General features: G+C 55.2%; 1 protein-coding gene across 5 annotated transcripts in view; it reads right to left on the reverse strand.

Annotated features, from left to right (window-relative positions):
* The window catches only part of GPSM1 (G protein signaling modulator 1), a 65,202-nt gene that overhangs the window by 2,318 nt on the left and 39,253 nt on the right, over nucleotides 1-23,631 (reverse strand). For 4 of the 5 annotated variants that reach the window (XM_041406895.1, XM_041406897.1, XM_041406899.1 and 1 more), the window contains 3 exons: nucleotides 21,646-21,716; nucleotides 19,247-19,417; nucleotides 1,914-2,073 (listed from right to left, as the gene is read on the reverse strand). In XM_041406895.1, the coding sequence (XP_041262829.1) occupies nucleotides 1,914-2,073; nucleotides 19,247-19,417; nucleotides 21,646-21,716 (402 nt within the window). The remainder of the gene's footprint in view (nucleotides 1-1,913; nucleotides 2,074-19,246; nucleotides 19,418-21,645; nucleotides 21,717-23,631) is intronic. The other variant, XM_041406896.1, reaches the window with a different exon arrangement.

Below are 23,631 nucleotides of genomic sequence, written 5' to 3' on the forward strand. Positions count from 1 at the left end.
TCCCCAAACTCCTCTCCAACCCACACAAACCCAGCAGGAGAATCGGGTGCCTTGATAAAGCAGAACCTCACACACCCACCTTGCATGGCTGGGTCCCCTGCGGGGCTCCCTGCCTGTGCCTGGCCAGCTCCTGGAGGCCACCAAAGGTGCCACCTCAGCCCAGGAGATCCAGTGCCCTCGGGCTGACAGGCACCCACACAGTCCCAACAGCTGGGAATAATTGCAGACAGGCCATCAGCAAAGCCCAGGCCTGGCTGAGCCTCTCACCCGGCAGCACCTTCCCAGGTCCCCAGAAATCCGGGCTGTTTGCCCAAGGAGAGGCACTGCTGAGGTGAGTCTGGCTGTCACGGGCTGCAGGACCTGCATCAGCACCAGCCAAACCCTCCTGGGCTCTGCTGCTTCTTATCCCAGAGCCTGGGCTGTGCTGGGGGTGCCAGACCAGAACCAGTACATTCATCTATCCACCACTGACCCTTTGGAAACACCTCTGGGCCACGCTCCCTGGAAAAAGCCTGTTGGGCTCCTGCAGCTGCTGGGTAGGGAGAGGCTCCAGAACAACAGACCAGCAAGGGAAAACTGAGAAATCCAGCCCAGGTGGCATTACTTTCCCTGAGCACAAGGCACTGGAGCAGAGCTCTGAGTCTCCTGACACAAGTCCTTAGAGCCCCAGCTCATGGAGCTGCAGAAACACAAGAAAATCTCAGTGCTGACGCAGGGATGAGTTTCCTCCCCTTCAGCTCACAAAGAATCCTCAAAAATAACACGTCCAAAAGGCTCAGAGCCCAAAAGAGCCGAACAAAATGTGGGGCTGCTCGTGCATTCTTTATAAAGCTCTGCATTTTCACCCCCATCTCCTAAATTACACAGCTGTTACAGCCAAATACAGTTGTGTGTCAGAAATGCATCTCTTGACAAAGCAATGCTCATTTCCACCTTATTTTTAGACAATAAATACCCTCTCACCTCAGAGCCAACCTGCCTTCCTACCACAGCCTGACCTCTGCTTCAGTCCCTGCCCTGGCACACGCTCCTTGTGTTGCAGCTCTGGGAGCAGTGTCAGGGGGCTTCTCTCCTGTTTGCACTTCGTGTTCATTTGGAAACTGATGATGAACAAATCCATCAGCTTAAATAACTGGTTTGAGCCCTCTGTGCTGGTGATTAAGCGTGTGAGGGTGATCCGTGCATTTTAGAGCTTTCTCCCCAGCTTGGGTTAAACAAAGGCCCTGAACACTGAAAAAGCCACGAAACCCAAGTGCAAACACCGCCCTGCCTTTCCTGCCCTGTTTGTCAGGCGCTTTCCTCAATTTATCCCTGTCCTTCCTAGGGCTGAGCTGTTTGCCTGAGCAGCTTCCCACTGTTTATCCATCCTCCTGGCTCCTCTGTCCTCACACAGCACCTATCACCACCGCATCCAAGAACAGTACAAAATCCAGAAGTTTTTCCTCCATGGCAACGCTATTACAAAAACTGGCAATATTTTAACTTGCCTGAGAAAGCCCGACCCAGCCCCTGCACGTTCCAGACCCCAGGTTCTCACAAAGCTCCCTCAGCAATGACCATCAGCAATGACAACCCCTGGATGTACTGGAAGTGGCACAAGTCCTGTGCCAGCCTCCTTGTTCAGATTCCAAGACCTAAAGACCCACACTGAAAAAATCCAAGTGTGTTCTGCATTTCTCTCGCTAATTTACTCCCCAAACCTTAGCTCACATTCTCCAGCCTTTCCCTCAGCAACCATTTACATAAGAATGTTTTTTTCCTTCCTTAAATAATGACGGAGATTGCCAAGGAACTGCTAAAGTTCAGAGAGCTGAGGCTCAGGGAAAACATCACGGGATGCACGGCAAACCGCAACAGCTGGGCACGCCGCGGGAGCAGCAGGAACGGGGAGCTGGGAACGCATGGGTGCTCACATATCCGCTCTGCCAGGGCAGGGACCCGCGTGGCAGCTGCCTCGGCAGCCTCGGCTGGGCACTCCTCCAACGGGCAGCGCTGATCATCCATCCGGTTGCTCTGGAATTTGCTCAACAGGTCAAAGAAGCATTCCTCGTCCGAAGGGGTCCGGTTGATTTTCTGGGAAGAGAGAGGAGCGTCAGAGTCAGAGCACCCTGAATGAGTCCCTGAGTGCGGTGGCTCTGTCTGGCACAGCCTCGGGAATAGCCGTGCCCCTCTCCTGGTCTGTGCAGGGCTGGCTCCTGGCTGTGCAGTCTGGAGCCTGCTGGGGTCTCTGCTCCTGGGTCCCTCTGATCCCAGAGCTCCAGGCACTGCCACAGCGCAAACCCGTGCACGGATGAGCCTCATGCAGCTGTTGTCACTGCAGAGCAGCCAGAGGAAGCTGGAGGCTGAATGGGAAAGAGGGAAAAGGAGACAAGCATTTACCCTGGCACCGCTCTGAGGGGAGCTTCTGGGCTGGACAGGGCTGGGCTCAGAGCAGGATGAGGGGAACCATGCAGCCACCCTGGCTGAAGTGCTGCCCTGTGCCCAGCCAGGGCTCAGCTCAAGCTCAGGGTTTGCTTTTTCCACCAGCTAAATCCAACCTTTCCAGGCCACTGCCCCTCACACCCCAACACTTCCCCTCGGTGCCTGTCTCCTCAGCACAGCACTTGTAGCAGTCACCCAGCTGAAAATGCCACAAAATTACAGATTTTCAGGACAACAGTTCTTGCACAAGAACCCCAAATGAGCACCTTGCACTAGACAGGGATATATTTAAGTTGTGCTGCAGGAGGCTCGCGTTGGAGGCAGCCTCTCCAAGCCACTTCCAGCAGGGAGAGGGGCTGTGTGTCCTGATCTGGAGCAGACAGAGCAGCAGGAACCACAGATCCTTCCAAGGAGTCAATTGGAATGGAAAATAAAATTAGCCAGTGATAAGAGGGGCATCTGCCAGGCTTGGGGACATTCCCTACACACTGAGCTGGTCCCACCAGTTGCTGGGAAAAAAACACAACAGAAAGCAACCAAAACCTCTTAGAACTGGGTCTATCTGAGCTATTCTCTGATTGGTGTCTGGCTAGAAAATGGGCACTGGGTCCCTCCACATTCCACCAGAGAGATGCAGAGGGCACAGCCAGACTTTACAGCAGAGCAAGGGATTCCCTTGGCTGCTGGTAAAGCCAAGTCCCTCTCCCAGCTCTGCTGGTGGCCACTCTGGGCAGCCTGGGAGCCCTCCCAATCCCACCACACACAGTGCTGCTCCCACCAGAGCTCTTCCCCGTGGCAGGGGCAGGCAAAGCCCTTCACGGGAGCTCTGCAGTGGGGAGAGACTTGTGCTGACAGGGTTAAAGCCACAAGTTGGATTGGGTAGATGAAGGAAAACAATTTTCCTGTATGCTAAGCGAAGCAGATGAGATGCACTCAGCTTCTATTTAGGGCAGCGTCAAAATTAGCAGCAGGCCAGAGAGGAACATTGGCAATGTGGGAGCTGATCAGGGAGGGGAAAAACCCCTCTCACCTCCTGCCTGCCACGTGCTGAGCCACTAATGGAGCCACAGTCCACAGCACAGGACCCTCTGAACCATCAACAGCTGCACGTCAGAAATCAAAGCTGGCTTGAGCTTGAACTGAGGGTGAACTGCATCTCTCACAGCTCTGCTATGTTGGGTTGTGTGACCCAAATTTCAGGGTAGAGGAGGAAACCGGTTCATTCACACCGAGCCTCCCTCCCGCTGTTCCACGACTGCCTGGAGTAAACCAGAGCAGTCCTGGATCCAGGGGGAAGTTCCAGCTTGCAGGAGCAGCCTGGTAGTGCGTGCCAGAGCCCCCAGCTCAGCTCCCCTCCACAGATCCCCCCACAGCACCTCCTGCAGAGACCCTGCAGTTTGGGGTGGCAGGATCCTGCTCCCAATGCACCTGGCAGAGAAAAGGATGCTCTGAATCTGTGGGAAGAGCAGCCAGAGCATGGAGGTGTGGGGCAGGGCTGGCTGTGTGCCTGGTACCTCCCAGTGGCACCCGAGGGGCAGGAGGTCAGTGCCCATGGGCCACGTTAGTGCTGACAGGGCTGTGCCAGCCCATGGGCAGCCCCAGGGCAGCACCTGCGGGCACCAGGCTCCCTCCAGCCAAACCCTGCCCCAGGTCTGAGCCTCTCTAATTAAAATGCCCAAATACAACAAAGCAGGGAGTGCTGGGCTCCTTCCCTGCCAGGCTGCTCGCAGCCCTGAGGCAGGAGCTGCAGGGCAGATGGAGGTGTGATCACACCCTGGGGCTCGCCATCTGCTCGGAGCTGTGCTCGCCCAGGGCTTGGCACAGCCAGGGTCAGGAGGCTCCCCGAGAGCCAGGGCATCCCCTCGTGGGGCTGAGCAATGCCCTGCCACAGCACAGACACACAGCCACATCCCCAAATGGCTCCTGGGCAGCAGCTTTGGTGTCCAGCCCCGAGACCACCTCTCACCTCACAGCCCCCCATCCTCTGCCTCCAGCGCTGCAGCTGCCCAAATTCTGCCAACTGCCACCTTCCTGCGGCAGCCAGATGCTCCCACAAGGAGTAAAACCAACCCCATCTGCACGGGGCAGAGGGACCCGAGGGCTGCTGGCACTGCAGAGATCACCCCAGGGCAGATTTGGCTGCAAACACACTTGTCCTTGGCACGGGCACAGAGACACTCCCACCTCTGCCCACACAGGGACAAGGAAAAGTGTGGAGCCTCTGCTCCTGCTCCCTGACCTCGGGGAGGACAGGGATGGCACCATCCCAAGCAGATGGAGGTCAGAGCTTTGTTCACATTTTCTGAGAGTGGCAGGGAGAGGATTCCCTTTCCTCACACAGGCCACTGGAAAGCATCCAGGCTTTTGCACACATTCTCATGCTGGAGGAACAGGCTGTTTAACCTGCCTGGGTGGATTCAGGATGTGTAAAACCACAGCTGAGTTGTTGGAAAGGCAGCAAAAAGCAGCTGCAGTGTGTGACAGGCGCCTGCTCTGCCACTGTCCCCTCTCCCTGCAGGCTGGGACCACCAGCTCTCTCACGAGCCTCAAGCCAAGATCATGACACCCCGTGGAGAAGCACAAATCCACCCATTTTCTTCTCTGATAAACTGTCACACCACATAACACCTGTCACGGTTTTGGGCTGAGAAGGTCCTGGGCGGTCCTGAGAAGGTCCTGCACCCGAGGTGCAGGACATGGAGCAGCACCTCCTGTGGAAATCCCTCCGTCTGACCACTCCAGATGTGCAGGCGAGGCAGAACAAAGTCAGAGCTGACTCCTGTGCCTCACCCCCCTTGGCCATTCTCACTGGGACTCAGGAAAGCCATTAGACAAAGGCAGAAAGTCTCACTGCAAGAACTAAACCAGCTCCCAGCACCTGAAGGCACAGCCCACAAATGCCCTGCAGGGCACCGGACCCACTGCCCACCCGGGACTCTGCTGAGAACCTTTCTCGGACACGTTCCCAGTGCCAAGCCTCATCCTGGGATCAGCACCCTGTCCCAATCTCTCTGTGGCATCTGAGCAACCCAGACCCCCAGCCAGCCCCAGCTGTGCCCCCACGACACCAACATCTGCTGCCAGAGATGCCTCAACCCAACGCTCTGGTGGCGGCTTCTCCCACAGCTTCCTGCTGCCCCCACAGCACTCGGGATGCAGCTCTTCCCACAGCCCTGCTCCACCAAAGCCTGTCAGATCCACTCTGGGACAGTGCCCCAGAGGTCGCCAAGCACCACAGCAAGTATTTCTGTGCTGGCCAAGTCATGGCACATCCCTCAGAGATTCCATGGTCACCCAAACATGGGTGGAAAGTCCTCTTCGGAGAGAGCTTTGCCCACCAAACCAAACCATGGACACCCAAGAGCCAAACCTTGTCCCTCTGTCAGACCAGCTTCTCTCACAGCTGGTGTCCCCAAGGCACTGACCTGCCTTTGGTTCCCCTCCTCTCCTCTCCTCCAGGCTCAGCTTCTTCCAGCCCTGACCCAGCACAGGATGGAGCCGTCACGCTCGAGGGCTGCTCACTCCGGCTTTGTCCAGCCCTCCCAGGGGACAGCTGGTTGGGACCTGCAGGCAGGAGCCAGGGGTGGATGGACCCTGGTGGGTCTGGTACAGCAGATCCAGCTCAGGAGCTGCTGCCTGAAGGAGCTGTGAGTGCCCAGGTCAGGGACGAGCGAGGAGGGCGGCGGGTTCAGTTCAGCAGTTGTCACTGTCACCCTCTCAGAGCACGCTGCCTCTGCATTTAAACGCATCCACCACAATCCCACCTCATTTCAGGAAGGACACGACCTGGAGATGAAGTGACCTGACCACATCCCACAGTAACAGAGCTGGGACAGGACCCAGCAATCAGTGCCCAGGACCAAGTTCTCCCCTGTGGACAGCCCTTGGAAATCCATGCCCTTGCCCAAGCAGACGCTTACCTGCCCCAGCAGTTACCCATTCCCACACATCCGTGCCCACGTGCCCTGCCCTATCTGCCTCTCCCCTGTGAACCACACATGTCACCGCTCCTTACCTCTGCTCTTTTCAAGGCAGCCGACCTCAAAATGTCCAGGCAGGAGCAGGGCTGGTGCTGCTGGTGACCACCAGTGCTGGGAGCACCTCATCCAGGGCTGTCTGTCAGTCCCCTGCACGCAGCTTTTCTTTATCCTGCACCACCCCACACCTCACCCCGGAGAACTCACCGTGGGGGCTGCGCCTCCTGCACAGCCACAACCTCAAACCCCAAAAACATCAGGCACTGAACTTCCCAGCCTCACCTGGAGCAAGGCTCTGAGGGGGAGGTTTGCAGAGAGGCAAGCGGGGGCTGGAGCAGAGGAGTGGAAGGAAATCCCTGGCTGAAATCCACAGCCTGTTTTACCAGGAGCTGAAATGCCTGGAGAAGCGTCCCTGTGCTCTGGAGCGGGGCTGTCCCTGTCCCCAGCTCCTCGGCTGGAGTCCCCACTCCTGTCAGCTTCAGAGGCAGCAGAGCTGTAAAACTCGCCCGCTCTTTGCCCAGGACACGCTTCCCTTCCCGTGCCAATGCCCCGCGGGGCAGGGCTGCTGACAGACACCCTGTCCCCCCAGCACGGCTCAGGGACCCCCCGCCCACCCTCTGCTGCGACACCCGGCACACGGAGCAGCCTGAGCACCGCTGCAGCAGCATTAACAACACAAAGTTCAACCGGAGCTACCTGAAAACTTTAAACCCCCGAGCGCACACACACGGCACATCCCGGCCCGAGCGAATCCTCCGCGTCTCCGCATCCACCACCTCCTTCCTCCTCCCGACGCTCTCATTTCAGAGGAAGAAGGAGCCACGAGCAAGCCCCCGTTTCCCTCACTGACCTCAGCAGCTCCTGCCGGGCTCCGGCTCTCGCGTGGCCGCGGGCAGCAGCGCTGCCACCGCCCGAGGCTCTGCCGGCCCCCGACCGGGGTCTGAACCGAGCGGGGTCCGAGCCCAGCGGGGCTTGAACCGAGCGGGGCTTGAACCGAGCGGGGTCTGAGCCGAGCGGGGTCCGAGCCGAGCGGGGTCCGAGCCCAGCGGGGCTTGAACCGAGCGGGGTCTGAGCAGAGCGGGGCTTGAATCGAGCGGGGTCCGAACCGAGCGGGGTCCGAGCGGGATCTGAGACGAGCGAGGTCCGAGCCGAGCGGGGCTTGAACCGAGCGGGGTCCGAACCGAGCGGGGTCCGAACCGAGCGGGGTCCGAACCGAGCGGGGTCTGAGCAGAGCGGGGCTTGAACCGAGCGGGGTCCGAGCCGAGCGGGGTCCGAGCCGAGCGGGGTCCGAGCCGAGCGGGGTCCGAGCCGAGCGGGGTCCGAGCCGAGCGGGGTCCGAGCCGAGCGGGGTCCGAGCCGAGCGGGGTCTGAGCCGGGCGATGTGAAGAACGTCGCCGGCTCCAGTGACCCGCTGGGTGCGAGCCGAGGTTTAAAGCGATCCGAGCCCAGCGGGGCTTGAACCGAGCGGGGCTTGAACCGAGCGGGGTCTGAGCCGAGCGGGGTCCGAGCCGAGCGGGGTCCGAGCCCAGCGGGGCTTGAACCGAGCGGGGTCCGAGCCGAGCGGGGCTTGAACCGAGCGGGGTCCGAGCCGAGCGGGGTCCGAGCCGGGCGATGTGAAGAACGTCGCCGGCTCCAGTGACCCGCTGCGTGCGAGCCGAGGTTTAAAGCGACAGCCCCGCTGCCACCTCCCCCCGGAGCCGCTCCGTGCCCGGGCACGATGGGGGGGCTCCAGAGATCGCTCCTGTCTCCCTCACCTCGCTGCCACGATCCTCCCGTTATTAGATGATGCTCTTAAACACACAGTGCAGCTACGTGAATATTTAGCTTCCCTTCCACCTCCTCACCTCCCACCCGCCACACTCACTTCACCTTAAAATAGATTGGGATCGATTCTCCCAAACTACATCTGCAAACACGCTCGGCTCCGCAGGCACAGGCAGCACACGCTCTGTGCACACACAGACACACTCTGATCATTTGGATTTAAAGAACCAAAATACTGAAGGACCATTTTTAGCTCCTGATAGTCCTCCTGCTCCTTGTATTATTAGATATGTGTGGTTTTTTTGTCTTATTGCAAGAGCCTAGGCTGCTCAGCCATAAGCATCTCTTGATTTAAATGTAACACTGCTCGACAGAGGGAAATTTCTAATTGCAACAGGGTTTTAAACAGGGGAAGATGGAAATGCCACGCAGCAGCCAAAGAGCTGTTCTTACCTCACGTTTGTGAGACAGGAATTACTGACAGTGAAATGGGAAGAAAAGCACTTTTCCAAAGGGGCAAAACGGGGACAGAGCCCCACTGGCACTCTCACTTGTCCTTCATTCTCATTTTTCACTGCAAAAGTAGGAAATCGCTTTAACCAGAAAACGAAGCTCTGGGGAACTGCCCATGCTGTTCCACACCGGTAAATTCATTTCCAGGGGTCACACAGTATTTTCCAGAGAAAGATGCAAACTGTGTGGAACCTGAGATCAGGACTCCTGGCTCAGTATGTGGCCCAGACTGAAGAGGAAGAAAAGGGCTGAGGGAGGGCAGGGCACAGCCACAGCTCCTGTGAGCTCAGTGCTGGTGCTGCAGCCCCATTCCCACTGGGGATGAGATCAGGGATCCATGGACAGAGAGGGGCAACAGGGGAATGAACCAGGGTGGGGACTCTGCCCCTGATCTGCAGAGCTGAGCCACCTCTGGAGAGCTCTGAAAGGGGGAATCTGCAGCTGGTATAGGGGGAAATGCAGGAAAGAGGTGTAACAGAGGGGGAGAGGTGCTTGGAACAACATGAGGAAATGACATTTTCCCTGTGAGTTTAGGATGCAGCAAAGAATAATGAGCGAGACATCTGTGATCTGCAGAGACACCACCTACAACGTCAGGCTGGAGCTCAGGGAGCTGAGCGTGCCCCGGGCACACGTGTGCCCTGCACTGTGCCATGCCCAGCCCCTGGCACAGCCCATCCACACCCTGCCCAGGCCCAGGACGTGCACACGCTTCCCTTGGAGCGTGAAATTATCACCCTCACTTGGACAGTTTTCAAAGATTTTTTTCCCTTTAAACAACTCGCCCACTCATCCCTATAAACGCCGGTGCTAAAAGCTGGTTCTGTTGTTAAGATTTCAAATAACTCGGGTTTTATTGTTCCAAACAAAATCAAAATAACTCACCCACGCTCCCTCCTTCCGAAATACAGTAAGTGCTGACCTGTTGGGACCGTGCCCTGCTGCCACACACGGCTCCAGCACAGGGCTGTGCCTCACAGCAGGTGACAATATCATTCCTGACTGCACTGGAGGGAGCCCTGGGGGTGTCTGCCTCCAGCGCTACTGACACCTCTGCTGCTTGCAGGGCTCATCTGTCTGGAAGCCACTGCCACCAGACCGGGTCACTTTGTGCCACAGCCACATTAACACGGGATTTACTCTTTTTCCTCAGCTACACAACAACCTGTCCTGAGATCATGGGTCAGTCCAGCCCTCACTGCTGAGAGCAGGGGGAATTACTCCTGCTTTCTCTTCTGTGTATTCACACAATCCTCTGCAGTTAACGTAGCAACTTTTCCACATGGATTTTGGCAGCATTTACCATGCCAGGCTGGGTTTCCCTGGCACTATTTAAAATAAACACACCAGCCTGGATGTAGCACCTGGAGCTTGTTTTACTAACCAGGGACACAAGGTAGGAGCATTCTCACTCCAGGTCAGTCCCTGGAGAAGATGAGTGGCTACAGAATGGCCCATCAAAAACCTGGGGGATCCCTTAAACACCAAAACTGGGAGTGAACCTGAACCACTGCTTGGAACAACCCAGGCTGGAGGTGGATAACAACAAGCAGTAAGTTTTTGGGGTGTAGCTCTCACCCAGGGCTGTGGCACCTGGCTGTGCACACCAGCACACACCCAAAGCAGTAAAACACAGGGTTTTGGCTACAACTCACTGCAGTGATTGACCCTGCACTTGGAGAGGAATGGAACCAGGACCACGCTCAGCCGTGGAGTCTCAGCTGAGCAGCACTAATTTGCTAAACTGAAATAACTCTGCTGCTTGAAAGGGTATAACCCATATTCCTGGTTAATTAGCACAAGGTTAATATATAGAGCACTTTCTCTATCCACCTCCCCACTCCAAGCCCCACGGAGCAGGGCAGGTGAGCTCCTCTTCAGTGATGGAGACAATCCAGTGCTGCAGCTGCAGAGGTGCCCTGCTCTCCCCATCCCTTGCACTCCCTGCACCTCACACTGGAACCTCCTGACAGTTTGCTTTGAAAACGCTTTGCAAAGAAAGCCTGCTCGTCTCTGGATTGCCAAAATTGTGCTGCTTCCTTGAATCAGACTTTGATTTAGACACCTACTTGCTCTGAGCACAGCGAGGTTTTCAGCAGGAGCTGAGCGGATGCAGCACCTTCCTCAGGGGTGCTGGGGATGGGGGAATTCGGTCGTGGAGCTGTGCACACCCATCCACATCAGCACCCATAACACATCCAGCCTGCACATAAACACCCCCTGCTCAGCACACGCCCAGATCTTAATTATTATTTACTCACAGCCCCGAAATGCCTGAAGGCCGCGTTCGAGATCAAGGCTCTGTTGTGCAAGGCACCCCACAAAACACGAAATCCTGGCCCTGCTGGGGCAGGGAGGGCTCCTGGGGCTGGTCCCTGTGGGTTTGCCACTGCAGCCATGGTCTGTCTGACCTGCTCGGGAGAGTTGAAACAGGCAAGACAAAAAATCACATGCAAAGGCAGGAGCAGCTTCTCCTATCAGCCAAAAGCATCTCCTGCTCTGGTACCTGCTGCTGCAAAGGGCAGGATGAAACTGCACCCTGTTTGGGGTTTGCTCCGTGTGACAGTGCCCAGGGAACACTGGGATTCAAGTGGCTTCAGACACAGGCAAAAAATCCTCCTGGGACTTCCCTGCAGGTGCCAGGGAGTGGCACCTCCTGCACCCGGGCACAGGCAGAGCCTGGCTCTGCTGGCTCCCAGACAGGGCTGCATTGACTGCTCCTCAGTGAGCACTGCAGGGAGCTGGAACTTCCCCTGTGGCACAAACAGCATGATCCAGGCTGGAAAAGTTGGATCCATGGGATGGTTTGGGGCCCTGCTCTAACTGCACATCCCCCCAGGGGAGCCCCTCCAGCCATCCCTGCACTCGAGCACCTCACTGGGCTCAGCTCTGCCAGGGCTTCTGGGGCCACTCGGGGAAGGGGAAGGAGCCAGGGGCTCTGAAAAACCATTATTTGGGCTCTTTTAGATTAATTTGTGTTAACTGCCTAGGGAGGTTTAAAAATAGCACAGCTAATGGGAAATGTGGATGCTGAAGGTGAGGTGTGAGCAGAGGCCACGTTAACCTGACAGGCTATGCCCAGCCTGCAGCCAGTGCCCAAACCAGGAGCACCTTCTGTCCAGCTGTGCAGGGACACCTTCTGTCCAGCTGTGCAGGGCCACCTTCTGTCCAGCTGTGCAGGGGCACCTTCTGTCCAGCTGGGAATTGCTGCCTGCACCTCTAATTCTGCCCCCCTCAGCTGCCTTCACACCCATCTGGGGACAGGAGGAACCTCCTGCTGCCACTGCAGGTTTTATCAGGAGAGCTCCAAGAAACGGCCCCTAAATCCTCCTGTGATTCATGGATTCCCATCCTTCTCCTGCAGCCAGCCTCAGTTTCCTGCACCCTGCAAGGACAGCTCAGAGAGACCCCAAAGCCTCTGCTCGCCCCAAGGCCACCCTAAATCCAGAGGAGAGGACTGCATTGATGGGACAGTGTCTATCCTAAAGCAGTGATTTAAGGAACAACCTGTCCCCTGAGGAGGTCACTGCCCCCATGAGCCCCCCTCCCTGCCCACAAACTGCAGGGATGGAGCTGCCTGGTGCCAGTGAAGGCAGCAGGGTGGCCTCTGGGCAGGATGCCCCAGTGGCTGCTCTCTGGGGGTGATCTGGCCTCCCCAAAACTGGGCAGTAACAGAAAAACCCAAACCTGCCCCAAGGCTGTGCTGTGTTTGTGTCCTCTGGGAGAGCCTCCATTGCCCAGTAGCTAAAAACAGCCACAAAGATAAGGCTCAGGCAGAGCTGGTCTGGTTGTACAGCTCTGACCTTCAGTGAAACCCTGAAAACATAACAGCAGCAGCATTTCCTGGGTCTCAATATAATTTACAGAAAGAGAAACACAAGTTACTGGTACAGAAAGGATTCTTTAGGTAGCCCCAGCAAGCACAGCCAGACCATGAGCCCTTCCCAGCACAGGGACCTGCTGGATCCATCCCTGCCAGACCCCACCAGCCACAGCTGGGAGCTCAGGGACGGTTGTGCAAGAAAATCAAACACAGCCCCGAGTCACCAGAGGTCCCCTTGTCATCTGATGTCACCCCGGCTCCAGAGTTTAAGCCAAATTAGGCTGATTTACATCCAAAGAGAACCTGGGCTATGATATTTTCCAAGCTCTTCACTCAAGTGAAGTTTAATAAATGCCAGAGACCAGAACTGTGAAGGTACAAGGTGCCCCAGGCACAGCAGAGACCCAAGAAAGGAATGAGAAGTTCCAGATTTTGAGAAAATCAAACATTTTGAGGTTTATCACTCTGGGTTTGGCTTCAGTTCATCCTTTTTTTTTCCTGTGCTGTTCCCTTTAAAGTGACAGTTTCTAGGAAATGGTGAGTGTAACATCTCTTTTACTGTCTCATCCCACTTGATGGCTGACAGTTTGCCGGGAGAAAAGGTTGTGCAAGCAGGAAAGCAGACCTCAATTACGGTTTCAAAGTGCCAATAACTGCAAACTCAGTTACAGTGAGTCAAGGGGAGAAGAATGGATTTGGGGAGCTTGGTTTGTCACCTCCAGCCTGGCTCATCGACCTTCAGACCTCCAACACGAGTCTGCTGGGTGGCCTTGGACAACCAGCTCAGCTTTTACCTCCCTCCTCAAGCAGATTGCTCTGCTAAGAGCTTTTCCTCACAGTTTTCTAGCCCCAGAGCTGGCCTCCACATGGAGCCAGGTAAGGGTGGAATGTGAAGTCCCTGATCCACAACCACAGACACACCCAGACCCTGGGTGACCTTGGTGTCACCCCTGCAGATCCAGGGCTTGGGCAGCCTCCTGCTCGTGGCACAGCCCGTGGGCTCTGCCCTGTGTGTGGCTGATGCACAGGCACAGGCTTGTACAAACCCTGGCTCCCATCTCCTTCCACAAGGCTCAGCTTTGATCCACAGCCTGACCTCAGCCTGGGAGGAGGGAAAACACAGAAAGGGTGTGCAAGCAACAGAAATATCCCAAAGGGAGAGCAGGGACACTGATCCCTGCAGCCCAAACAGACACTGCCCTGCCAACACCAGCCCTGTCCCAGGGAGCACATGGAAGTCTCCTGCCTTCTCAGGAAGGGCCATTCCCAGGTTCAATCCCTTGGATCTGCCCCTCAGGAAGGGCCATTCCCAAGTTCAACCCCTTGGATCTGCCCCTCAGGAAGGGCCATTCCCAAGTTCAATCCCCCAGGCACGGCACTCTCCTGCAGCAGAGCCAGCTCTGCCCTGCCTCCCTCTCACTCACACAGGCTCATTGGATAATTACAGAGAAAACGAAGGCAAATCCCAATTTTAATGCCATTATAAAACAGAGAGGGGGAATTCATTACCTGGCAGCTGTTCATATTCAAGGAAGAAACTGATAATTTGCCTCTGAGGCAATGAATGCAGCAGAGGCAGCACAAGCCAGAAAACGCTGCTGCCTCCCCCCACCTTCTCTGTGCAGCCACTTTTTGCAGAGGTTTTCTATCCCCACGTTTATTTCCCTGCCTCCCATGACCAAAGTCCCAGTGAAGAATTACTGTCAGGGCTCTGCAGAACTCCTGAGAGCCTTGGCTCTGCTGCACCTCTCCAGATTTGGGGGAGCAGCTCTTACACCTCTCCTGGCTTGTGCAGCATCTGTGCAAGGAGCCCACCTGAGCCAGAGAACAGGAGATGAGGGGACCTACAGCTCAACAAAGAGACTCAGAGAGAAAGACAGGTCAGACAATCCAAGATGACTCTGGGGAGACATCCCTGACTGCTTCTCCCAACAGCCCAAATCCCTGGAAGAGCCTCCCCATACCTGTCAGGCTGGAGCTCTCCAGGTTTTCCTGCACATCCTGCCTGCAGCCAGGAACCAGCACAGCCTCCCTGCCCCGAGCACTTTGGAAGGTCCCAGCAGCAGAACAGGGAGAGAAAGCACTCAGAGAACCAGGCACGGCTCTGTGTTTACCTGCTCACTTCCAAGAGGACTGACACCACCACAGCAGCCTCCAGGTGTCATAGGAACAGTCTTAAATTTAGCAGCAGCTGCTTTTCCTCTCTCCCTGGCTCTGGCTTCTCCCTTCCTCTCAGAGCACGTTTACAGCAGAAAGTCTGACCAGCACTAATGGCATAATTACAGCCCTGCAGCTGAGCAAAGGAGGCTGTGGGATGAGGGAGGGTGTGATCTGCACTGCCCCTCTGTTGTGGGATTCACACACAGGGAGATGAAGCAGGGACCAAGCTGATGTGAAAACAGGGAAGAAGCACAGAGCAGCGAAGGCTGCCTGGTGTAAACCCCACATCCCAGCTCCAGAGGGAATTGGGGAAGTGCCAATCTCCCCTCAAACAACAGAAGGCAAGCAGGGAAATGAGGCTGTGGGGCCAGCAGCCCCACGGCTGACACATCCCTGCACCCCAGCACCCATCCAGCCCATTCTGCAGCTCCCAGTGGAGTCACAGGGGAGGGATGGGGACACATGACAGCCAAGAGCTGCCTGGACAAGCCCTGATTCAGCAGGGACAGGCAGGATCCTGCAGATCTGCTCCCTGCCAGCACCCTCAGGGCTGACCCTCAGAGGGTCAACCACGAGCATCCTGCAACCCAACAGTCCCCCAAAAATCCTGAGACAGAAAAACACCAAAACAACTCTGGCAACCTGCCTCAGGGGTGGGGATGTATGACCTACAAAAAATTCCTCTCTTTTATGGCTCCTTCTCCCTGTCATCATAAAAAAGGCCTTATAAAAACATTAGTCCCAGGGAATGTTTGGCGATGCAGAGTGCTTGAAAATCGTTCAGTGTCTGAATACATCAGCAAGCCATCCCTGCAAGTCATCACTGCCATCACACACAGCTCCTCTTCGCCTTGACTATAAATGGGCCTGGCTGGGGACAGGCTGGGGACAGCTCTGGAGGGTGAGGAGTCACTCTGGGAAGGGGAGGGTCTGAGGATCATTGCCAGAGCACACATCCAGAGAGGGCTGGGTTTGATCCTTACCTCACTCCGTGGGTTTTGCTCCAGCTGTTGGGCCATGACACAATAAAGTGGTTTAACCCTTGAGCTCTGGCTGATGCTCAGGCCCTCCAAGACCCCTGACCTTAAACACAGGCCCAGAAGTGGGGCAGCTCCCCAGGAAGTCTTTTCCAGGATACACAGCCCCTTTCTTCCCTCTCCTCTCTGCACAGAGGAGGGTGAGGGACAAGTGTCAGAAAAATCCCATCCTTCCAGTAACCTTCTAATAACCCCCTAAAACACATCTGCTACCAAGTCAAACCCAAGCTGCAGCATTCTGACCTTCAGCACAGTGGAGAGAGGGGTTAAATTTATGAGCAAGCCTTTGATGTCTGCAAGTTTCATGTAGTACAAAACCCCTGCTTTGATGTTCCTTTTAAAAGAGAGGGAACTCAGAAAGGTGTGCACTGCACGAGTCCCAGGGAGGGATTTGGAGGGACTTGGATCTGGCTGCCCACAGCTGCAGGCACAGGGACAGAGCTTCAGTGCTGCACCAGAGCAAAAATGTGACCAAAAGCACCATGCCCTCATCAGCTTCTCCCACACCAAATCCTCCTGAGGGCACTGACAGCCCTGAGTGTCCCCAGGGGAGCTGCACACCTGAGCTCCCAGGTGAACAGGACCCTGTCCTTGCTCATCCCCACACCCTGGCAGGGCTGCTCCTTCTCCTCCAAGTGACCACCAGCCATGGCTGGGAAATCTCCCCTCTTCAGGGGGCCCTGGGAAGGGTCAGGAGCCTCCTGCAAGAGCACCACCTTCACCTTGGCAGGAAGGTCTGAGGCACAGGGGACCTGCCACGCTCTCCTACCTTCGGCAGCAGCTGGGCCATGGCTTGTCCCATCCATCCCAGCATCGCCAGGCTTCTCCCGCAGGCTGAGCCCTCCTCTCGGGGCCCCAGCGAGCTGCCAGGAGGGACAGGCTCCTCTCCATCCCCTGCTCCCTTCCCTTTTCCCTGCCTCCCCTCCGCCTCCTCCCAAGGGGAGTTTCCCAGCAGTTTCTCGGTAATTAGCAGCATCATCACCGATGCTAATGACAACCACCAGGGCTCCTGCCATCCCAAGCTCCAACAACTTCACAGCCATCATCATCACGCCTCTGGAACCTCCCCGGGGGAGGCAGGAGAGCAGCATTACCCCAGCACACCGCGGGGAAGAGGCAGGGGAACAACAGGGGATGGGTGGTGATGGCAGGAGCTCTGAGTCAGGACCTCGCCCCCAGCACCTCCCCAGCCCGGATCTGCCCCGGGATGGAGATCAGGGCAGTGCTGGCAGCTGGGCTTACCCACAGCTCACCTTGCTGCAGCTGGGATGAGCTTTTTCCCTGCTCACACTCTGGGTTCTCCTCTGCCGTGGACAGCAGGGATTGTGGCACCTGAGATCAACCTCCAGAGATCAGCTCTAACTAAGGACTCACAGTTTAAAGTGGATTAAAGTGGATTTTTGCTTTGTTCCTTGCAAAATGAGGAATCTGGGGGAGTTGTTGTCTGAACAGGAGCCTGACAGGAAAAGGTTCTCTCCCACTGGGGTGGGGTTTGCTCCCTTTGACTGCAAAGGCTGCCATGGATGGAACTGCAGCTTTTCAACTCCCCCACGACAGCAGAACACAGAGGGGCTGCTTTGCTCATGGCAAAACCCACAGGACAACGCTGACTTTGACCATCCTGAGGTCTGGCCCGTGCTGCAGAGTCAGCCTGGCAAAGCTGGGAGCACCAACACAGCAAAGCTGCCCTGAAGTGACCCTGCTGTGTCCCCAGAGCCCTCTGCCTCTCCCCAAACCCCAGGTGTGCTGCCAAGGGGGCACCAGTGGCTGGCAAAGCCCCACAGGGCCACTTTTCAGACACAGCCCATGGATCCAGAGCTACACTCCTCAGGAATGCCTTCCCCAGCTCTTGGTGGAGCGTGGCTCTTGTTTGGTCTCTGGCTGAATGTCTGAGTTAAAAATACAAGGCTATTTCTGGCAGAAGTGGTTTTTTTTTCTCTCTTTGTATTGCCTTGTGTGCCCCCATGCTGCTGTCTCCTCTCTGGCTCAGATGAGCTTTGTTTTCCTTCTCACTGATCATGTTTGCACCGGTGAGCTGCAGGAAATGTTTTTCCCAGCAGACCATTTCCATGAGCACTGTTGGGAACGAAGAATGAGCTCAGAGAAGTCTAAAAAAAAAAAAAAAATACCCACTTGGTGTAAAAGTTCAGTCTCCAATGGCCAGAGAACTGAAAATCAGGAATGTGTGTGGTAAAGAAGGATGTGTCCACACTCATGCACACAGGTAGAGCAGGATATGTTCTCCCCATGATCCACAGCTGAGAACAAAGGACTCAGAGCCAGAATTCCCTTCAAACATCCCCACTCCACAGCCAGGCTTCATCCCAAGCTCTGCAGCTCTGACTCTTTCTTAACCAGCATGAAAATATTTAATTTCTCTTTTTCTTAAATGCCAAGGAAAAAAAAAATAGGCCTATCTTTTCTGGCTTGGATTTATTCCATCTGGAATCACTGCATGATCACAGCACTGTGACAGTGTGCTAGAGACCCAGTGCAAAGCAAAAACCTGAATACTTCCCAGCACCCATGAGATCACTGATGGTTCCTGTTACACTTCATCTCTCCTGGCAACAAGCTGAGGATCTGGGGCTTTCTCACTTGAGATCACCGAGTTCAAACACCTCCAAGCCCCCTCCCACGGTGCAGAAACGTGCCATCATTGTGGGGGTGAGCCCTGCTTCCAGGGCTGGCACCAAACCCAGCACAGCTGCAGGAAAGCTGCCCAGTATTTGTGTTTGTCACAACAAACATCAACACCAGCAAGGGAAGGGCCCAAAGCCAGCAGAACTGTCAGGTTAAAAGCAGCAAAAAGGCATCTGGGGAACTCCCCAGGACAGGGATCCTCACCACCCTCCAGGGAGCTGAGCACAGACTGAGCAGAGCTCCAGGAACCTGGAAATCACCAACACCCCAGCCAGCTCTTGAGGAAACGAGCTCCATCCGTGCTGCTCCCAAAGAAAAGCTCCTGGGTGATGATTTCTGCCATCTCTGATGAATTCTAAGAGACCACTCTGCACGTTGACCATCAGTGTGATCACAAGATGAGGGAGAACTGCTACAGTTCCACATTTGGCAAAGGCAAAAAGCAAACCAGCACTTTTGGCTGCTTGCCACAGACCTGGGAAGGGCTCTGCTTTTTGAAGGCACCAATCCCACTCCTCATGAGCCCCAGGAGCTGATCAATTCAAGCTCCACAAAGCACCCAACTGCTGTGTTTTTCTGGAATTCAAGGCATCATGTCCTGACAATCCTGAACTCAGCTGAGCTCAGCTCCAGGCTCCTGTCCCTCAAGAGAAGGTTATAAATGTCACCACTGAGACACAGTTTGTGATGGAGACTGGTTCCACTGCTCTGCTAAAAGGAGAGTGGTGCTGAGGCTCAAAAAGCCAAAAGGATTTGCCCACAGCTGCCCCAACAAACAGAGCACAGCCACAGAATCTCTTTTCCAGCCCAAAGTCCCCTCTGCCACCCCCACACCCGGCTGGAAATGAGGTAAAAACAAACACGAGGCACTCCCAGATCAGCACTGGAGATTAAAACCATCTTCCTACCGACTGTGGCACCTGCACTCTGACCTCCCCAGCATCCAGAGGGGATCCCTGGGGTTTCCTCCCCGAGCTGGCCTGGTGCTCCCGGGGCTTCCTCGCTCTCGCAGGCAACGACAAGAACTCCTTCCCTGAGATCTTCAGCTCTCCCACGTGGTGGCTGTCCCCATTCTGCTCCTTGGGAAACAAGAAACATCACTGCAGCAATTGCCTGGCTCGGGTTTTGGTGGAGAGCTTTACCCACAGAGCAGGAGAGGCACAGGAGCACAGCTAATGGGGGGCTGGTGCTCAGTGCTCCCACAGAAACACAGGACTGACACACAGGACAGAAATACAGGATAGAAACACAGGACAGAAACACAGGATAGAAACACAGGATAGAAACACGGGATTGAAATACGGGATTGAAACACAGGATAGAAACACAGGATAGTACAGGATTGAAACCCACGACTGAAATACAGGATAGAAACACGGGATTGAAATACGGGATTGAAACACAGGATAGAAACACAGGATAGAAGTACAGGATTGAAAACCCACGACTGAAATACAGGATAGAAACACAGACTGAAGTACAGGATTGTCACCCCAGGTGTGGGGAAACACAGGTGACAGAGATCCCAAACAGGAATAGTGAGAAGGAAGGAGAGATTCATTGCCATGTTGGTGGCACCAGCGCAGCCAGGCCAGTGTCCACATGTTAAAAAGCAGCCACAGGAATATAAATCAGAAGCAGAGAGTGCCTTGCAGTGCCTTGGCTGGAGCCCTCACAGTGCATGACAGCAGCAGAGATGACTCAATTACAGCACGTGGGCACCTTCAGGGTGAAACCCAGAGCGTGAGAAAGAGATTTCAGTCTGGTACACAAAGGAATAAACAAGAGGCTGGGAGACAAAACCGGAGGAGATGAAATGCAGGAGTGAGAGACGCTGGAGAGAGCAGGGCGAGCGGGGAGCAGCATTCCTGCAGTGTCTCTCAGCTCCAGAGCCAAGGTGGGGGCTCCTGTGCCCAGCACACACCCCTGTGAGAGGCACTGCACTGGGAGGCTGGTACTGGCTGTGCTGCCTTTGAAGCATCTCTGGCAGAGAAGAAAAATAAAGCTTTTCTGGCAGAGACAAGACTGGGAGGATGCTGGAGAGGTCAGGGCTCAGTCCGTGGGTTTTTACTCCTTCTCACTCCCAGCACAGGAGCCTCTCCCAGGGCTGTAACCCAGAGGGACAGAGCAGAGGAACTGCATCTGAAGGAGAGCTGACCTCACACCCTGCAAGGACACTGCAGGGGGAACAGGAGTGCTCCCAGCTGCCCCCCAGCTCCTGATTGCCCCATGCTCCCCACAGAACCCCCGAAATCCTTTCCCTGCCTGAACTATCCACGGGGCTCAGCTCTTACAGCAAAGAGCAGCAAACCAGCAGCAAGAGCAGCCACTCACACACCAGCACAGCCCAGGCCAGCCCTCAGGGCTGTGCTGCTCTCATGGGGACACCACCAGTGTCCCCTGACCTTGGGCACTGCTGTCCCTGCCATCGACACCCCAGAGATGGAGTCACGTTGGAGAGAGCAGGAAAAGCCAAAATAGCCAAGGGGCACTGGGAGAATTGATAAAAATACATCAGGACATTGGGAATTTATTTTCCAAAGAGAGCTAATTCAGGGAGGAGCTTTTGCCTGGCCTTCCCAGTGTTTAATGGGATTTTTAGGTACCTAAATGGTTTCTCCAGCCTGAGGTTGTGTCCCATTGACCACCTGCAGCTTGGGTGAGCTTTTTCTCTCTGTGACAGCTCTGGAAATGCTGTGCCTGGAAAGCACTGGGTGAATGGGGATGATTTGTGCCAAAAACATCCCAAAAAGGCAGCATGGCCAGCCCCTCTGGGAAAGGGGCAGGGCTGACCCAGGGTTTTCTGAGAGGCTGGAAGGGCTCAGAGCCTCCCTGTGCTGCAGGAGCAGCCCTGGGGACATGGAGGAAACGCTGATCTGCTCGGATCTGACATTCCCAGGAGCAAAGCAACCCCTGGAACAAACCCTGGAACAAAGGCTCTCCTCCTGCAGGGCTCCATCCCCTGTGCCTGCCCTCTGTGCCACTCACTGGGGTGACAGGCACTGGCAGCCATCAGGGGCTAAGCTGCTCACCATGATCCCCCCAATAAAGAGCTGCTTTTGCAAAAAAAAAAAAAAAAAAGCCCAGAAGTGACTTTTCAGCTTTGAGTGTTAAGTGCCTTTTTAGTCAGACCAGCTGTTCCTCTCCTCCAAGCTCTCCAGAAACCCTCTTTGGTTAATCCCATTGACTCCAATGATATCTGCTAATTGCATATTTCCCTGCAAATGAAGCCAGGCAGCAACAAACCAATTGGAATCTGTGCACAGATTCCCACTGACGATCTCTGAGGCCAGACATCTTTGCTTACCTTTTCAGAAGGGAACTTGAGGAGGTCTAAGCTGTCCATGCTGTTCCTCTGGAGTCTCTTTGGCCTGGCTCCTGCAAAACAACACTCTGACATCAGGGGGGTGGCACCAAGACACAGATGTCACACAGAGAGAACCCAAACCACGGCAGAGCCTCTGCTCTGCTTAACTAAAAGTCAAAGGGGTGGGATGATGCAGCTGTGCTGGCCCTGAGACTCAAATGTGGGGTTTTTTTCTTATTGTTTTGTGTCCTTTTGAAGCACTGTCACAGGGCAGTGTGAGGCTTTGGCCGTCGAGCTGCAGCCAGGTCACACCACGACCCTGATCTCAGACAAGGTCTCTGGAATTCAGGAGTTACAAACCTCACCCTAAACCACAAAAGCCATGGGACTGGCATTGAGAAAAATCATAACAAAGAGACAATTTAATACATCTGTGGAATTTCTGCTTTATCATCATGTTTTTAGCTGAAAGAATGTTTGTGGGACTCAACTTTGAGCTTTTCTTTACAGTCACAGAGGCCAGAAAACTAAGTGAAGGAGCAAATGTGTTCTATCACAGGCCCAGCCTTAAGGGCAACAAAATCTTGCCTTGAACCTGAAAAAAGAATCAAAACTTGGCAGGATTTATGATATTTATTTGAGATTTCATAAGATTTTAATGTTTGATTCCAACAACAACAGAGTGGGTGAAACACAGTTCACTCCTGGTTTCCAAACCCTCTTTACCTCCAGAGTCTCCCTTCAACCTCCTTCAGCTGCTCTTGCCCTGCTGACAAACAGCCAGGATGTACCAAATGGCTCTGGAATGCTTCCACCACACCTGGGAAAGCTTCTGCCCTGCCCTGATGGCTCCTGAAGGCTCAGCTGAGCTGTTCCCATGGGACACCCCACTCCAGCAACACCACACAGGGCAGAGCCCAAAACTCTGCACTCAGTGTCCTGTGACACCTTCCAGGCTCGAGGGGAAACCCTTGGGTGGGGATGATCCCCGTGCTGAGCCCTGAGAACAGAAACCACAGAGCTTTGGGGCATTCCTGCAGCAGCAAACTACCCAAACCCACCATTCCTGAGCTGCCCCAGCCCAGCACCAGTGCCCCTCTGAGCTCAGGGGCCACAGAGCTGCTCACTGGGCAAACCTGACAGAGAAAAAGCACAAAATTCACAGATCAAGGCTGGCTGAAAGCAGAACGTGGGGATTAAATGGAAAAAGGCTCCAAGGAACCCTGCACCAGCACACCCAGGGCTCCAGATGCCACCACAGCTGGATCCAGACTGCACCAACTGCAAGGACAGCACTGCTGTGAGAAGCTCAGATCAGCAGGGTCCTCACCAGGGTCACAAACTCACAGCTGGGCCAGAAGTGACCTGAAATTGATGTTTATGCCCCTCACCACTCTGAAGGGATTTGCTGCTTGCAGCCACAGAGACTCCAACCAGCAAAACATTTCTGCACATTCCTGCCTCTCTCCTCCAAAACGCACACCAGCACCAGCTTTGTTTTAAGGTGATTCATTACCAGGCTTTAAGTTCAGGGGACTGACATCAGGGCTGGAGGTGGAGAACAGACACTGAACACACGTCACGAGCAGCAGTTCCCACCAAGCTCACCCCCTTCCACACAATGCCAGGGGCCCACCTGTCAGCAGCTCAGAACATTTGAGTTGGAAAAAGCCTCCAAGACCTCAAATCCAACCAATTCCCACCCTGTCACCCAGATCTGAGCACTGAGTGCCACGTCCAGGTGCCCTGAGCACCTCCAGGGGTGCTGACTCCCCAGGCAGCCCCTTCTGATACCCAAGAGCCCCATCCCTGAAGAAAACTCCCCTTGCTTCACCACCTTCCCACCACCCCCAGCAGGGAGGAGATGGCTGTGAGAAGGCTGAAGGACTTTTGGCTGCTGCCACGTCGCTCAGGCAGGAGGGGACAGCGGCGCTGGGCTGCTCCCAGTGGCTCCCAGTTACACCCTCTGGACACTGCTACAGCTGC

This window comes from Onychostruthus taczanowskii, unplaced genomic scaffold (assembly GCF_017590055.1).
Source record: "Onychostruthus taczanowskii isolate IOZ18803 unplaced genomic scaffold, ASM1759005v1 scaffold25, whole genome shotgun sequence".
NCBI lineage: Eukaryota > Metazoa > Chordata > Aves > Passeriformes > Passeridae > Onychostruthus > Onychostruthus taczanowskii.